An 18,412-nucleotide genomic window follows, 5' to 3' on the forward strand; every position below is an offset into this window, starting at 1 on the left:
GTCTTTTTTTTCCCTTAACTGTAAAAATTGTTCTTATAAAGTTATTACTGAGCCTTACAAATGTTGCTTTGCAAGAAATCCTTGTTCCTCTGAGTGCATTCACTGTTGTTTTGCAGAGTGTTGACAACACAGTGAGATTGTTCATGTTTTCTGCTGTTTTGTGAGATTGAATGGGAGAGGTTGGGATGATGATTATTAGTGGTATTATTATTTCTCTTGGGAATATATTAAAAGATAGAACATGGATAAATGGAGCCTCAGGGGTGACTCATGTTTTTGTTTAGCTTGAACTAGGTCCAGCTTCTAAGAGGAACTTCATTTTAGGTGCATGTTTTTTCAGTGTTTTAAACTGAAGTTATAATTCCAGCGGTCTCAAGAGCATGTGTTTGTTTTTATTTAGAAACATGTTTAAGGAATGTTTTTGGTGGGTGAATACAAAATAAACAAGACTATCTCAGTCTAGAGGTTGCAATTCTTTGGTATATTCAGTGTCAGCAAAAATCAAGTGGAAAGATGTTCTTAAGAGAATGACTCGGTTAATTTTTCTGATTTACCTTGTAAAAAATTTTCTTTATGCTCAGTTGAGAGATGGGGAAGTATGATTTCTTAAGTAGTGTCTGCTTTCTTCTTTGCAAATGTTTCTGCATATTTGAAAGGTGCCTAAAGCTTGTTTGTTTCACTGTCTGCTTGTCTTTGGGTAACAGAAAGTACTTTTCTTTCAGACAACATATTTTTTCCATATTAATTGTCACTGAGTGTGTAACAGGAGCATCTTCATGACATTGCTTCTATAATGTTGTTCAAAGTGTGATACTAATTCTTTTGCCTTTATAAATTACCGTTAAGTGCTGTTTATAACTCAGTTTTTATCTGGAAGAACCCAAAACAAAACAAAAAACCAAAGCCCAAACAATAAAACCTTTCTCTCATGTGCAATGTGCACATCTTAACTTGTGAATATTTTGAGATTTATCTGCAAAGCAATTATGACATTCATTTATAAGTTGTTAGGGGAAATGAAGCAAAGTCAAGGCTTCACTTTTTTTTGTTTATTTTAGGGAATTTGTTTTTGTATCTTACAAATGTTCATTAGGAAGGTATTCATAGTCCTTTATTCCTAGAGTCATAACTTACCCTTTGAATATTACAGATAAGGATAGAATAAGAATCTATAATTTCTTCTATTTTTAAAATGTAGCTTAATGGATATTTCTAACAACTGTACTTTATTGAAAAGAAATTTCAATGTTTGAAACTAGTTTACAAGTTGAATGATGAATGTATCTCTGGTAACTAAGAGAGCATAGATGCTTTCATCCTAGTCAGGTGTCTACTGGGAGCATACACTTCACCTGTATTGCAGTATACTTAGGTAAAACATGAGACAAAAAAAAAAAAGGTCAAATTTGCAAAATAAGGAGTATTTATTATGTTACCTGGTTTGAAGGTTATTACCATCTGTATCTGAATGAGACAGCTACAGAGTTTGGCCAAGCAGAGCTGCAGTAGCACGTACAATGACTTTTGTGGTTGTTTCAGCAGACGTATGACAGACCTACTTAGTGAACTGAGATGTACATGAGAGAAGAATGTCCATGAAAGACAGTAAATTTAAAAACATGTTGATTATCTCAGGGGTTGATTGGCCTTTGTTGTACTGTAAAATCTAGAAGTTGTTTTCCAGCTCCAGTCTAAGTGTACATCTTCCACTTGAGAACACTTAACCAAAATTCTTCAGATGATTTAAAAGTTTTATGTACAGAAGTTTAGAGCAAGTAAGATTCTCCTATCTACCTGTGAGAGATGAGAGGAATTTAACTACACAATTTTTATAAAAATTAACAAGCATTATATGATTTGATTGATCTACAGCCCCTGTCATAAAGTATCCCTGGTGCAAATTTCACCATATGATGAGTGACTATGTTCTGTCTACTGACTTGTTGCTGGTTTTGCATGATAATAGTGTTACAGAGTTAATGTTTGGACTATATCGTATGCAATACATTTTTGTACTAATTCTGAAATTTGTTTTAATTGCAGGGATATTAAACCAGACAACATCTTGATGGATATGAATGGACATATTCGATTAGCAGATTTTGGTTCTTGTCTGAAACTGATGGAAGATGGAACGGTAAATTAGAAAGAATAATGCATTCCCAAATACCTTTTCTTCAGTCCTTTGCTGGCTGCTAAAATGCATGCTAATAAAGGGAAAGATGCCTTATGTCAAATGAGATGGAACTGTAAATGGTATTGGTATATAACTAATCTTGGTTGAAAATATGACTGCACGCTGCTTGGATTTGCAATATATTAAAAGCTTTTTAGATGCATATAGTCAACTCATGAATAAATAAAGAGAAGCTGTGCTGTCAATACTGAGTAGGTGTTTATGAACTATAAATCTCACTGTTTTAAGCTCTGAGCTCTAATCTTTATTGAAAATGTAAGCTTTAGGATGAACAGGATGAGGTACTGAAATATGATGATCTACTAGTACCTTTAAATTTGCACAGTATATAGTAACTGTGACTAGAATATAATTCCAGTATGATAACCATGTCCCAGAGGGTTACACAGTATTTGAGTTAATAGATGTGATTATCTAATCTATAATTGCTTACTGGCTCTAAGCCTAAGAATTGACAGTTTTGTTCTTTCTCTTTTTTTAAATATTGGAAATAGTTTAGCAAATGTACATTATTGTGCCGCCTATTAACGTAGTGCCTCAGATGCTTAAGTATCTCTCTATGAATTTAGAAGCCTTTGTTTGTGTTTAGTTGTTTTAGTTATAACCATAACACTAGGCTAAATTTATATATACAGGCACAGTGCCACAAACAGTAGTGTCTATAACGATGGAAAAGTTGATTTTAGTCCTGAAAATGTAACTTCTACAGGTCCAATCTTCAGTGGCAGTTGGAACACCAGACTACATCTCTCCAGAAATCTTGCAGGCCATGGAAGATGGAAAAGGGAAGTATGGGCCCGAGTGTGACTGGTGGTCCCTGGGCGTTTGCATGTATGAAATGCTTTATGGAGAAACGCCCTTTTATGCTGAGTCCTTGGTGGAGACCTATGGGAAAATAATGAACCACAAAGTTAGTGCACTTTCTGTCTGTCTCTAAGCTAATTTTTAATAAGTAATGGGGTAACTTGAAGACTTTTTGTAAAATAAATTTTTATGTGCTAATTATGTTAATGTGCATAAATGTGGAACAAAAAATAAGTTTCCATGTAGTAAGTTTACGGTTATGGATTGCAGATGGCTTTGGTTTGGGATAAAGCAGTTCAAAACTAAAAATCTGGATTTGGAAACATGACTGTTAATTCATTCTGTGGAGTAAATCTTGGCTACCTTGCATCAGTCCTGTTGTGTTACTTTCTTCTGGTGAATGCATTGGTTGGCTTATGCAGAAGATTCTTAAATATTCTTCCACATGGAGGTAGCTTTAGAATTCAACAGTATAAGAGAAATTTAAATAAAGAAGAAAAACCAGGAGACGAAAAAAAATCAGTAGTTTTTATCCTTAGCAGAAGTCTTTTCCTTGAAACCTTACTGTGTATATTTCAGAACTGGAGCATTTGCACATTTCTTTTTCTACATAATGATTTTCACTAAGAGGGGTAATTTTTCTGACTTTTTCTTGGTAATAAACTATTTTCTATTATTTTGGTCTTTAAGGAGAGGTTTCAGTTTCCTGCTCAAGTGACAGATGTCTCTGAAAGTGCAAAGGACCTCATCCGAAGGCTCATTTGTAGCAGAGAACATCGACTTGGACAAAATGGGATAGAAGACTTTAAGAACCATCCATTTTTTGCTGGGATTGATTGGGACAACATTAGAAACTGTGAGGCACCTTACATCCCAGAAGTCAGCAGCCCTACTGACACATCAAACTTTGATGTGGATGATGATTGCTTAAAAAATTCTGTAAGTATGGAATTAACATTTTGACGAATCAACTTTTATAGTATACTTTGTAACATAATATATGTAAATGGCATTTTAATTCAGTGTGTTCACTGTGTTCTGCATAAATAACAATTAAGTGCTGCTTTGAAGAACTATGGGGGGAATACTTTCATAGTTTGGAGGCTGATACTCCAAACATACTCGTGTAAGGATAACTTCAGTTTTGTTAATTCATTGTAACTTTATGTCTTTAATGAACAAGTTCTTAGTGGCCATACCTTATACAAAATAATATATTTGCATGTAGATAGGCTGCAAAAAACAGTATTTCTAGCAGAGCATTGTTAAGACTTATACTAAGTTTGCACAGTGCATTTTATTGCAGTGCTGTACTCTTATTTGCTCATATTACCATTAGATTCCATTCAGTTTGTTTCCATTCAAATTTTTCCAGTTTTTGTTCTGACTTGAGTTTTGGGAAATTTAGGAGAAATATCATGGCCATTTCTTAAGGAACAAGAAAGAAATTATTTTTACCTTTGCTGAAAAAGCTTTGCAACTATTGATTTTTAACAGTTCTTATTGTTTCTATGCTTTTGAAAAGGAGTTTTGACAGATTATAGAGGTCTTATCATCAGAGAAATGCCTTGGAAATATCCTCTGTGTGTGTGTGTGTGTGTATTGAAAGATGCAGAAACCTGATATTTACATGTAAGGTGAAGTATTTTCACTGGTTTTGCTTTTGTTTTCTGAACTGCCCATGCATCTCAGTTTCACTGAGTTTCCTGAGCCTGCAGATAAGACATAGGTAACATGAATTGATATTGATAGGATGATCATTATTTGCATTCTCTTTCCTCCAACTGCACATTAAAACATGGAAAACACTTTAACTAAAATCTTTTGTGAATGTCAGCCTCTTCTGAGTAAGAAGCCACAGGACAAGCCTCAAGTTGCACCAGGGGAGGTTTAGATTGGATATTGGGAAAAATTTCTTTGCCAAAAGGGTTGCCCAGGCAAGTGGTGGAGTCAGCTATCCCTGGAGGTATTTAAAAGACACGTAGATGTGGTGCTTAGGAAAATGATGATGGACCTGGAAGTGCTAGATTAATGATTGGACTCAATGATCTTGAAGGTCTTTTCCAACCTAACTGATTCTACAATCCATGATATGTCGTAGAGCCCTTTCCTATAGGCAAATTAAGCAAAACAGTGTAGCTGCATAGCATAACTTGCATTTTTTTCTTTTTTTTCCTCATTTTTTTCTCACCTGCATTTGATATTACCCATTTCCCTTCACAACTGAAGTATTTTTATCTTAAAACTTTTTTATACAGTCTTCAGATATTTGTTTGCATATTATTTTGTCCAGGAACGTATATGAGGATTGAGTGGCTGGAGTGGATGCTGTATATAGCAGGTCTTTGTGAATCTAAAATAGTTTTTGGAGGTTGTCCACACATTTTAGTGTTGTCCAGTCCACCACTCTTCCTTTTTAGAGCCCAGTATCTCAACTGAGGCACTCAAAATGTGCCTGTGCAGGGGAAATGCCTTACCATTGTGAAGAAGCAGGGAACTGCAGGTGAAGAATGTTCCTCTACTGAGTTACTGGACTCTCAGCTGAGAAAACTGAGTCCAAGTCTTAATTTGCTTTAGACATTTGGGGGTGAAGAGCAATGCCACTGAACTGTTAGAGATGAATGCCAGTCTTTTTCAGTTTTCTAATTTGAAACATCTGAAGGTTTTGTTCTGTTTTAATATAGGGATATTATGTTCTTACCATTTCTTTTCACACCTAGTATCTCAGAACCGCTGAGAAAAAACTCAGCCTAAGGCGTTGCATGACTGAGAATATTTTACATTTTTGCTTAGACTGGTGGACATTGTATTTCATATTGCTTTCCCTCAAATTCCTTATATATAACTTGGAGGTATTTTCTCCATATTTAATATATATCCTTTGAGGAAGTTTCACATACTTGCATTACTGTTAGAGAAGTCAGCACCAGAGATAAGCCCATGAGACGATTTTTTTTTTTTTTAAAATTCTTGGCAAGATTTGAGTTGCATAGAGCAAATCAGGAATGCCCAGTGCTGAAGATAAAAGACAGTGTTGAAAAGCCATGATTGTTATTGTTCTTCCTGAACTTTAAACGAGACTGTTGTACCAAGGAAAAATTACATATTATATATTATTATCTATATTTTTATATATATATATAAAATATATATTATATTTTAATATATATATGTATTATATACATATTAATGAAATTTGAAAAGTACATTAAAAGTACACATAAGCACCAAGGGCTAAACTGCACTGTTCAGGCAGCCTAAGTTGTGCTGGGTTTTAACTTTTAACTGTTTGGTTTAGGAGCCTTACTGAGAGGCTTCAATTTGTTTATAATTTTGTCAGCACGGTTGTACAGTTAAATTTACATAAGTAGCAGGAGATACATACCTTGATCTCTATCAAAGAAACAAATCCTTTTACATAGATACAGTGTTTTAGAACCAACATAGTTCCTGGTCTGGTAACTGAAAACTGTCAAGTGCGCTGTTAAAATCACACAATTATGCATTTGGTATTTTTAAAGTTGTCTGTAAAGACAGTTTTAAAACTTGAATCGATGAAAGGTGAAAACAAATTATAAAAGAGAAGTAAAATTTTACTTTTTCTAACCATCGTCTATTATGATTAGTGGTAAGTTAATGGTTTGTAATTTGGTCTTGTCCTTAGTTTCCAAAACTTAACAGTGTGGACTTAATGTACTTACACAATCTAGCCATATCATTAATGTTGTTTTTTCTTCTGGGAACTCTCTTATAATGTGAAGATTTTTGTCAGCTAAAAAAACAAAGTTGTGATGTAATATAGTTGATACCACCGCTGGAAAGGTAATTTTGGATTTCGTCTGAATACAGTCTTATTCCTGGTCCTTTCCTGATGGGTTTTGCATTGAAAAATGTACAACTGGTTCCTTTCTTCTTTTTTGTTTGTGTTTAGAAAAAAATGGTTATGTACTTTTTTTGACAATTTAGAACCTTTTAGTACTTTCAGTGTGAATAATTGTAAGGAATTTCTTTTGACGCTTGTTAAGGCCATCTCTAGTGTAGCAGCTTAAACCTTGCATCTTGGGGTTAAATAGGAAGCTTTTAACAGAATATTTAAAAATATTAAAACTTATAATGGTTCAAGTAAAATAATGACAGGATTATTTTAACCTGAAGAGAAATTCAAAGATTTGTCTTGGTTTGTCGTTCTCTGGCAGGAAAAAGGGGCAACAAATGAAGAAATGGTCAAAGCACTAATGGGACTAGAACACCCTGTTGTATAAAGTCTTTCTAGTAAATGCCTTACTGTTGTTCCCTTAAAATAGAGGTAGCCCACTGAGAACTGGTATTGGTAATTCTACAGGCAGGAAGCCCTGTTGACTGAATATCAGAGAGGAGTATAGGAGGGAATAAAAGGTGTTAGTCTTTGTACTAAGAGCTTCTTGGAAAAAAGAAAGAATAAATTGGTATTTGATATATGTAATATTCTGCTTCCCTCCAACAATAACCTATTTAATTAGAAAAGCATTTTTATGCCAGCCTCGTCTATTTTATATGTTAAATGCTATTATAAATAGTTCTAGTTGGTGGTGTTTCATATTTGGACTGCAGATAAGGAAGACAGTGAATATAGTTAATATTATATTTCCACTAACACTTCATATATAGTTAAACTTGAAAATCTCTTTCTTTTAAGTCCAGTAGGATACTACTTACTCAACTGTCCTATTATTTTCCTAGGAAACAATGCCTCCCCCATCACACACTGCATTTTCTGGCCATCATTTACCATTTGTGGGTTTCACATATACAAGTAGCTGGTAAGTTAAGAGTTCCGATATTGCCTCTTGGTTAGTTACACAATATCTTAAGTTTCTGTATCTGAAACCAACTGCAAGGAGACAGCAAAGAATGTGGTTTATTGAGGAAATTACTAGGCCATCATCTACCTTGCTGTCTGTCCAGAAGAATGAGCTCTCTGCAGGTAGAATTTACAGGAATGTAAAGGTCAGCACCTCTGTTCAAGGGAGTTTGTTGCTAAAAGTAGTTACCAGACAATGTGTGAAGTTAACTGTGTATGACAAACTTAAGACTTGATGTGTGGATCCAGATAGAGCTTAGTTTATTAGATGTGAAAAACAGTTTTATTTCCAGTCTTTTGACGCTTTTGTAAGTCTGAATGGAAATTTTTAAAAAATTACTTTTATTGATATTTAGTATTAATGTGGTATTTATTATATTCATTTCTGTTGCTAAATTAACAGTAACAGGGAAGTCCATGTATGCTCCTTGTTCATTTATGGAAATAAATAAAGAAAGAATGTTTACAACCATTGAAAAATCAGGCCTGTGTTTCTGCTGTGAACGTGACTATGTCCTAGAATGTCCTAGACTTCCTATGAATTATTTGCATAAGTAGTAGCATGTGCACATGAGTAGCCACAGCATTTCTAACATGTCCATGCCCTAGTTGTCATGGGATAATTTCACACCATTTGTTGTGATTCTTGTCTTTAAAGAATTTGGGATACTTGATTTACTGTTTCGAAATGAACCATTATTGTAATCTTACTGTTTAGGTTGTTGCTTCTTTCTGTCTGGCTAACATAGTCTGCCCATAATGATTATTTTTAATCAGGAGTTCATTCCCTGTTATGGAACAAAAAATGCATTGAGGAGATCAGGCATGCTAGCTAAAAATGAGCTCAGTTTTTAATGAGCACATAGTTACAAGGTATTCTTTGATGGTATAATAAATGGCATAGTAATTAACAATTTTAAAAAACTGTTTATTGGTTGATAGTTTTATAGCATTATTTTAAACACAACCTATTGTAAAATCCAACACTATTTGTTTTTTTCCCCCAGTGTACTTTCGGACCGCAGCTGTCTGAGACTGACAGCTGGACCACCCTCCATGGATCTTGATGCCAGCATTCAAAGAACTCTGGAGGATAGTTTAGCAACAGAAGCTTATGAGAGGAGAATAAGACGTCTAGAACAGGAAAAGCTTGAACTTAGTAGAAAACTGCAAGGTATAGTCATTAAAAAAAAAATAATTCCATTTTTTTCTACTTGCAGCTTTATGTTGCAACATAAACAGCATGACTGTTTATACTGTGGCAAAAAATAAGTATACCTCCTGGAATGCTTTCTAGCAGAAAAGAATTGTCATCATTATTTTTGTTGGCAAATTAAACTTCTGTTACTCTTCATACCTGAAATATGCCATGTATGCAACTTCTTATAACATACTAACTTTGTTCTCATCGTGCCTTGGTTACTATGGCATAAAGATTTCATTCTTAAAACTTGTAAGAGCTTTGTTTGTCCAGCTGACAATTACTGAAAAATCAGCACTTAATGGTTGGAAGTTACAAATTATGGAATCCTCAGTGCAGGGTTTTTTTGGCATGTCTCAATTCATCAGTAATATCTCTTTGACCTCCTCAGATGTCAGATGTGTAATTTGTCCCTCTCTCTTCCATCTTTTTTTTTAGAGTCCACTCAGACAGTCCAGGCTCTGCAATATTCAACAGTGGACGGCCCAATAACAGCAAGTAAAGATTTAGAAATTAAAAGTTTGAAAGAAGAAATTGAAAAGTTGAAGAAACAGGTAACAGGTATGTTATAAATATTAATGTAAAAACTGTAACGGGAAACAGTATTTTGACAAGATTTTTTTTCCTAATGTAATGCTAGTTTTATTTTGCTTTCTTAAAGAGTTTTCCAGTCTGTTCTTACTTTTCATTTTACCTGTCACTCTTCCTTGGCAGCTCAACATTTTCTATAAATTCAACTTGATAGTCATTAGTTCCAGTTGCAAGGGAGTAGGAAGATTTCAGTGACTTCTGCTATTATTATTAGTGCAAAAGTTCCACTACTTTTAAATTGTGGTGTTGCTAATTTACATGGATATAAATCAGAGTCTACCTGAGAATCTGTGAAATGCTGACCGGTCTCTGTAGTACTTTTTTTTGTTGTTTTTTCTACACCTTCCTCCTGCAATGTATAGTACCAGGGCAGATGGTTATTTTGTTTGGTTATTTTTGACAGTGAGTAAACATGAGGGTGAAGACTTGGCCTATCAGTTTTAATAGGCCTAAAAGCAGTTGATGAAATCATAGAATGGTTTGGGTTGGAAGTGGCCTTAAAGACCATCTCATTCCAGTGCCCCTGCCATGGGCAGGGACAACTTCTGCTACACCAGGTTGCTCAAAGCTCCGTCCAACCTGGCCTTGAACACTTCCAGGGCATCCACAACTTCCATGGGCAAGCAGTGCCTGTGCCACACCACCCTCATAGTGAAGAATTTCTTCCTAATATCTGATTTAAATCTTCCCTCTTTCAATTTGAAGCCATTACACCTTGTCCTGTCACTACTTGCCCTTGTAAAAAGTCCCTCTCCAGCTTTATTATGATTCAAGCATTAATTGATATTTCTCATTATCTCATTTTTTGTTGAACTTTCCCTGAATGGTCCAGGTTTATGAGATGTGGTCACAGTTTTGATTATATTTTCTTCAAAGTCCCAGAGATTTACAGTGTACATTGTGCTTTTGAATGCGAAGTAAAAGCAAGTTTACGCTGAGGGTGGGATTTTGTGAGTATTTTCTTGAAACAGTACATTTAGAAAAGTGTGAGTTATCTGGAAGGTGGGCTGTGTGCATGAAACTACAGGGATACTGAGTTTTCCAAGTGGCAGGGAGTAGTGAAGGATGTTTTCCATGAGAGAGGACACTGTGGGCTATGAGACTGCACTCCCAGTAGCACCAGAACCATCCAAACAAAACTGTCACCAGAACGGGTCCTACTCACAGCTGTGTAGCCCCTTCTCAATCTGTGCGTGTCCTGGACACTCTCATGGCTTTAATTCACTCAATTAAACAAGGAAAATGCTATCTAGATACAGAGAATTTGATCCACTTATGATCAAGATAAATCAGTACAAGGTAGGCAATAGAAGCATAAGAGGAAAGGGAGATGACAGGGAGAAGAACCACCTCTCAGCTCTGCTGTCAATGGGCTATCATTCCTTACAAAACTGAACATTTATTTCCTTTGCTTCTGGAAGTTCATTAAGATTTTCTGAAAACTAATATTTTGGCTATCAAGCATTGCAGTACTTTAAGCTTGAAAAATGTTTTTTAAATCTGTGCAGACAAAAAGATTGAATTCTTTGATTAATATTGGACTGCCTTTTTTCAGAACTTCCAAACTAGTCAAAAAGCAAAGATCTACTTAGGCCTGTGTCCTGTGTTTTATAGAGACTACTGGAGACATCTAGAGAAAGATCATTCTTTTTCCAGCCTCACTCTCCCAAAAACTGGCAATTCATGTTTTAAGAACTTTCAGAAGGAAAGCTTATATTGCACCCACCATGTTGAATATAGCTATTAGTGAAACAATTTGCTGTCTGTTTAGCTAATATCTTTTTAGTCTGCTTTAAAGGCTAACTACTAGTAGTAGTATTCGGTATTCTTAATTTAATGCTCTGATTTAAGTTAAAAAGAATTTTTTCTCACAGTAAGTCATAGCATAGGACTCATGGTATCCCGCTCCATAACGCTTTCTTTAAAACAGGTTCTTGAGAGCAGAGACATCTTCAAAAAAGAAAGAAAGGAAATATAGCAAGATGTTTTTTACTTCAGGAAAATCAACAAGAGACTGTTAGGTATCAGGTCTGGAACCACAGAAACAGGGAAAAAAATCCAGTTAATCATGTCAATCCAAACAGTAAAATATCTACATTTTGTGTGAGGAAAAATCAGACACAAGTAGCAGTAGATAGATCTCTGTTGTATGTCCATGTCTTACCTGCGGCAGTGGAAAACAAAACATCGAGAAAGCTTGGAGGAAACTACAAAAAAAGACTTGTTCTGGTTTGTGTTTGTGAAAAGACTTCATTCAGTTCCTGAAAGTGTCTGGAATGCCAGCAGTGACACCCACAGAAAGAATAACTTGAACTTAACTTCCAGACATTTTAGTTGATGTGTTTAGACTCTGCAGCTGCGTTATGGGATAGAAACACGCTATGTATGAACTGCAGACTGCAGCACATAGATTATATCCTGTTAAAATTGTGTAGTCTGAAAAAAGCCTGTTATGGATACGCAGTTGGACAGCTGCTCTGGCGTGATGCAGCAGTTTTGTATTGTACCATAAGCATTATTTTTGGATGTGAGCATGGCTTAACTAGCTCAGGGAGGATCACTCTGGTTTGAGTGACGCCATGTTGGCACTATGTCAGGGCAAAGCTTTTTTTGTGAAATTTATCTCCAGCCAAATGTCCCTCCACTTGCTGCTGTAATGAGGAAAAAGACAACATCAGAAACCCCTGCTCTGCAACAGTCCTTAGCTCTAGTTTGGGCTCTTTGGGACCACTGAAAAGCAACATTTACAAGAACAGCTTTTGAATGAGACTAGTCATTCATAGAAAAGCATCAGGATCAACTTTATATTATATTTTATTCTTTACTATTTAGCTGCAACTTAGATTTTAGTTCGTTGCTAAAAGTATTACTTGCTTCTTTTGGTAATGAAAAAAAAATAGAAAAGGTGTGGGAATGTTCCCCAGTGCAGCTCCTATCCCTTTTCAAATTGAAAAGAAGTCAATGTCTGGTGAAGGTATTTTATATCGAGAAGGTTTTCTCTAAAGTAATGTTCTACTTCAAACCATATATTTGCATATTTATTCCTCAATACAGTGTGTGCTTTTGGTTTTTTGGGTTGGAAGTGAATAATGTGATCAAATGAGGAAGGTGTAGAGTTGTCCAATCCATCTCCAGTCGCCACAGAACTTTCCCAGTATATATTTGAATGTTTGTCTGATCCAGACAACACAGCCATTTGTTAGAAAACATTCATTTGTGCCTTGTGCTGTAACTAATACAAGCCAATTTGATAAAATTGGGAAAAGAGAATGTTCTATTTTACTTGATTTTATGGGGGTTTGGAGATAGATTTTAAAACTAAATTAGCGACAGAATAGAGAAACAAACCAAATGATAGCCTTTTCTGAGTGTTTCCAAATGTAGGGGAGCTAGTTCCGGGTTTTCTGGATAGCCTTTAAAAGATGTAATTTTTCAGTACTGGATCTGATGAACTTTAGGAAGGTTCAGTTCAGGTGCAGAGCTGAACATTATGCTTTGGGCTCATCTCTTGGGCAACTAAATGTAATGTAATAACATACTGCAGTGAGTGTTTGCATATGTTATCTAAAATGCTAGTTACAAGTAGGGTGATCAGAGTGATTAGATGGAAAATTACCACTTACTACACATATGTCACAACTAGCTTTTGGTTATATTCTTTAACCTGCTTTGCTGCCTCTTCTGAAGCTGTAAGAGTAAACACCTGTTTAAAAAGGTAATAAAAAATGAACTTGAAATTGTTTCTTCAGGAGTGTCACGGGGGGGGTGTTAGAAAAATACATTTTTCTTGTCTATCTCGTTTTCCAGGAAATGACAAACTAGCATATGCTTTCAATTTTAGAGGTCAAAGTTATAATTTTTGTTCGCTAGGTTACATAGGAGAAAACTTTGAGGAATCTTTAATATTGCCAAATATGTAAAGGGCAGCAATGGAAGACGAAAACAGAGCTGTGGAACAAAGTAGTTCGTGCACAGAAGAGAGATTTATCTTGGCTCAGCAGAGCCATATATAAACTTTTTTTTCACTGGTGACTTCAGAGTAGACTACATAAGAGAGGCAGTTAATAATTTTTGGCTTTGAGCTGCATCTCTTATTTAAGTGCATTCTTTTAAATTTTTAAACAAGAGTCAGTGAATTAAAACAATAGTGAATATTTTTATGGGTATAAGCTAAAGGTATTAATTTGCTTATAAAATTCTCATGTTTCAGAAATAAACCCTCTTAAAAATGTATGTATTTTTATATTTGATTTTTCCAAGAGCCATTCTCTTGGGGTTACATTTATGAAAATATAGCTAAAGGCTCTTATTAAGAGTGTAGATGGGTTCCTGTTCTTTTGGTAAATACATGTGGTCTGAAGACCTGCCACAACTGAAATAAAAGGCAAAATGTCCAGTGATTTCACAGAATGTGGAATTAACTTACCTTCATATATATCTTGCTTTAAGTGAAGGACTAGGAGGTAAAAACTCCACTCACTAGAAATTTTCAATTGTCATATTTTATGGATTTCAGCTTTTCTTGTAGCATTTGAGAGCATTTATATGACATTATTTAGGTGTGGCATGGAAATATACTGTCATTGTGTAACTGACTGTTGGTAAGAAGCTGACTGTAATAGTTTTCCTTTATTTATAGTAGTAATAAAGCAGATCACATAAACACAAGTGGTTTTCACACTAGAAATAAGTAATATCAGCTGAAGTTAATTTTAAGTGTATCGACAGGAGAACACTTGCCAGCTCTTGAGCGACCCATTACTTTTACTGTTTCTTTCTGGGGGAGTTTGGGGGAAGGAGGGAGACTGTTTATAATTACAGTGTAATAAAAGATGCATTATATATTATACCACAGTGCTTAAAATCAAATGTGTAAGTCATGTTAAAACGTACATTACAGAATAAAGTAAGAGAGCATCATTATTATAATGCAAGAAGAAAAGTTATCATTTTCTTTGTTTTTTGCAGCAAGCTGTGACCTTTCATTCTGTTCCCTTAAAAGCAGATAATGGTAGCTGAATCAGTCTGCTTCCTATTCTAAACCAGATAAGAACTGCATTATTTTGTGATTAAATGGAAACCAGAAAAAATATTGAAGGGGCTTCAAGGAGCTAGACTATGCTATTCTAGAATTATTATTTTTTCCCTTAGAATATTTAGAATTCTGCTGCTTTTTCTAGAATCCGGTCAGCTAGAACAGCAACTTGAGGAGGCCAGCACTGCAAGGCGGGAGTTGGATGATGCTTCCAGACAAATAAAGGCTTTTGAGAAACAAGTCAGAACACTAAAGCAAGAGAGGGAAGATCTTAATAAGGTAAAAGCATTTTGTCAGCAACTCTTCTAAACCCTAAAGTCTGGTTTATTTTCGTTCATTTTGCCTGAAATAACTTTCAAGTGTAAAACTAATGAGCAAATATCAAATGTGTAGCATGACCTACTTTGCTTTCTGCCTGCCTTTTTTTTTTTTTAAGACAATTATTAAGACAATAATTTTAAGGACATTATTTAACATGTTGTATGTATGTATGACTGCTGGGTGGTCCTAGATGATTGCTTCCAGATAGTGAACAACTCCATGATCCAAATTACATGGTGGCTGCAAAAAAGGTTTTACAGCTTCAGATAAAGGTGATAATGATAGGGGTTAGAGAAGAGCAGAGCAGAGAAGAACTATTCCAGACAACTAATTTAATCTGAAGTATGGGTGAGACTTTAGCCGGGAAAAAATGTGAAGAATATGGTATTAAAGCTGTGTCACAGAAGTGTTTCCAGAAGGGAGATGTGAAAAATTGCCCAGATATGAAGATTGAAAAGTAATTTGAAATAGCTACAATTAAAGAATACTAGATTTTATTTCTTCTCCTCTCTCTCCCCAATTCCTCATTTTCTGATTTATAACATACTGTCTTTCATGGCTCTTTTTTGTATTCATGATTAGATCAACCTGTAATCAGGTGTGAAATACATTAGCCTGTTTCTCATCATGATTATATTGGCCCAGTATTTTAGAGTCCATACTCGATGTTGATGTGCCAGCTGTGTTTAACACTGTTTCTTTTGACCCTTAAGGCTCTTAAAATCTTGAAAGCTGCCAGTTTGTCCAAGAAATACTATCTCTCTTCTAAAACAACTTGAAGTGATTAGGAGCTCTTTTTAACAACCTTAGAAATGTTTTTAGATTTATATAGATGTCAACAGTGCCAAATATTAATTCTTCCTGTTGATCTTTTCATCCTCAAATTTGCTTTTCCTTGCTTCTTTGTTCTGCTCCAGTTTGGCTGAACATCATTAAACTATTTAAACTGTTGTGGTCCCTCATTGGTAGTGTAGTAGCACAAATCCAGGGCACAGCAAGTTTTGTGAAGGTATTGTGCTGTGGAGTTATCACAGCACTAGCAGTTTTACTTCATGTGGGTTCTTTTAAAGGAATAATTGTCATATATTGCTACAGCATTTTGTTGCCTGAAACTTTCTGTAATATTTGATATTAAGGTACAGTGTATGGAAATCATGCTCACCATTGCAGGTCAGTTTTCAAAAGCTTCTAGAGTAAAAATTTTTATAGAGCAGACTTTTCCATTCAACGCAAAAACTTTTTCTAAATCATTTAGCAGTTGAGATTCTTTTAATTTATTTAAGTAGTTATTGAAAATCTATGCTAATGAAATTTTTTTCACTAAGAAAGCAAGGTATTTTTATGTTATAATGCGAGTACTTGAAAACCCTTGTGTTTAACCTGTTATAATGGAGAAAATTCCTACTTGGTTTATGTTTATGCACTTCTGCTGACTTTAGTAGTGTAAAACCTGGCCTCTTTCCTTATTTATAGAGGCACACAATCTATATCATAGATGCATTCATGAAAAGAAATTAATATATGGTTTCTGTTGACTCTGGAGGAGGTGTTAGATGTGCATCCGGAGACAGAATTGGCCTTGCAGCTTTCTAGGTTTATTACTTAATTCTTTTTTTAAACTGTAGGAACTGGCAGAGTCTAGTGACAGATTAAAATCCCAAGCCAAAGAGCTGAAAGATGCACACAGCCAGCGGAAATTGGCAATGCAGGAGTTCTCAGAGATGAACGAGCGGCTGACAGACTTGCACTCTCAAAAACAAAAGCTTGCCCGCCAGCTCCGAGATAAGGAGGAAGAAATGGAAGTGGTGATGCAAAAAGTAGAAAGTTTAAGGCAAGAGTTACGCAGAACAGAGAGACTTAAAAAAGAAGTAAGTGGTGAGAAGACTGTTTAGACTCTGTGAAATAAGTTATCTGTAAGGTTTTCTGACCAAGTAATTTTTTTTTCTAATTTGTAAATTAATTCTTGATTGTTGTTTCGAACAGTACCAGTTTTGTTTTCTAAGAATTTTAAGTGTTCAGTTGAGTGATGAAGATTTCTCTCTTTTATTAAAAACCATCAATAAATTTTGAAAAAAAAAAAAAAAAGAATCCTATCTATTAAAAACGTATGTACTTTTGTAGCTGGAAGTCCAAGCTGAAGCTGCAGCTGCTGAGGCATCCAAAGACAGGAAATTGCGAGAGAGGAGTGAACAGTACTCTAAACAGTTGGAAAGCGAAGTAGAAGGGCTAAAGGTTAGTCTGTTTTGATATTAACACCTGCAAAGTTACTAGTCAACTAGGACTTGGATCTGTTTGATTGCTTTCAGATGTAGGACAAAAGGGTTTTGTCAGTTTGTCGCTTCAGTTGGTGCTGAATATTATTGCAGGCGTGCATCGCATTGTTGTCCAGAAAAATGAACATTTGCCTGATGCGTTATTTCTTAATAACTCGACAGTTTCTTACCAAATTGCTTCCATTGGTACTTTGTTTAATTTTACCAGCTAAAAGCTTATTTTTTAGCACAGGATGGTTGAATATTTGAAGATTAAACTGCTGCATCTAAGCAGGTTTCTGTATAAGTGTTCTGCCTACTGTATTGTTCCTTGTATTTCTTGTATTTCCTGCATAATAGAGGTCAACTGATGTAACTGTAAAGGAAAAATTTTAGCTTATCCTACCTCTCGGCCAGAAGTTGAGGCGTTCTTGCACAAGAACAGCACTCAGCATGAAGAGGTCATTTACACTGATGAGATTGCTCACACGTGTATGTGATTTTACAAGCAGAAACCTAAGGCAGCCAAGAATGTTAACTGTTATTTTATTCTGTGATTCAGCATTTTATACAATGCTCTGAAGAAATTAGACTTTCTCAAAAATCAAATGAGAAGGTTTTTAATTTACATATGAGGATTGCTGTTCATTTACAGCAAAATCCTGTTCCAAATGTTCCATTGAGTAGGGTAATTGTAAACTTCTCATGCAAAATGCAAGATTATGCCTATTCTGGTCTTAATTTACAGGAACAGCAGAGTTTTTTTCATTAGGATTCTCTGGGACATTTGTCAACATTAACTTACAGCACAGAAAATTTGGTGGTTTTTTGCAAACATTCTTTTATTTGGCCTTCCTTTGATAAGGAAATCCATTCAACTTGAAATTTGGATTTATAAAGTTTCTACTGCTGTGAATTCAGATTGTTATCTGAAAATTAGGATGTATTTCTTCTGCTTCAATGAATCTTCACCATCAGCAAAGAGTTTGTATGACAGTTTAAGAGATCAGAAGAATTTATGGAAGATCTGTTGAGAATATATGATACACCGATTTATAACAGGGCAAGTTTATCAGAAGAGGAAAGAGGAATTGTAGCATGCTTAGTAATATTTTATGATTCAGTAGGCAAACTTTGGATCATATGTGGTTGTTGTGATACTGCACTGTCC

The 18,412-nt window shown here is 35.1% G+C and overlaps 1 protein-coding gene across 14 annotated transcripts in view; it reads left to right on the forward strand.

Annotated features, from left to right (window-relative positions):
- Nucleotides 1-18,412, forward strand: part of CDC42BPA (CDC42 binding protein kinase alpha) — a 187,720-nt gene that overhangs the window by 105,039 nt on the left and 64,269 nt on the right. For 11 of the 14 annotated variants that reach the window (XM_064648041.1, XM_064648046.1, XM_064648042.1 and 8 more), the window contains exons 7-15: nt 2,044-2,137; nt 2,907-3,107; nt 3,692-3,940; nt 7,721-7,800; nt 8,849-9,015; nt 9,481-9,603; nt 14,814-14,947; nt 16,615-16,857; nt 17,111-17,221. In XM_064648041.1, the coding sequence (XP_064504111.1) occupies nt 2,044-2,137; nt 2,907-3,107; nt 3,692-3,940; nt 7,721-7,800; nt 8,849-9,015; nt 9,481-9,603; nt 14,814-14,947; nt 16,615-16,857; nt 17,111-17,221 (1,402 nt within the window). The remainder of the gene's footprint in view (nt 1-2,043; nt 2,138-2,906; nt 3,108-3,691; nt 3,941-7,720; nt 7,801-8,848; nt 9,016-9,480; nt 9,604-14,813; nt 14,948-16,614; nt 16,858-17,110; nt 17,222-18,412) is intronic. The other 3 variants (XM_064648047.1, XM_064648055.1, XM_064648048.1) reach the window with 2 other exon arrangements.

The sequence above is a fragment of the Pseudopipra pipra genome, chromosome 3 (assembly GCF_036250125.1).
Source record: "Pseudopipra pipra isolate bDixPip1 chromosome 3, bDixPip1.hap1, whole genome shotgun sequence".
Classification (NCBI taxonomy): domain Eukaryota; kingdom Metazoa; phylum Chordata; class Aves; order Passeriformes; family Pipridae; genus Pseudopipra; species Pseudopipra pipra.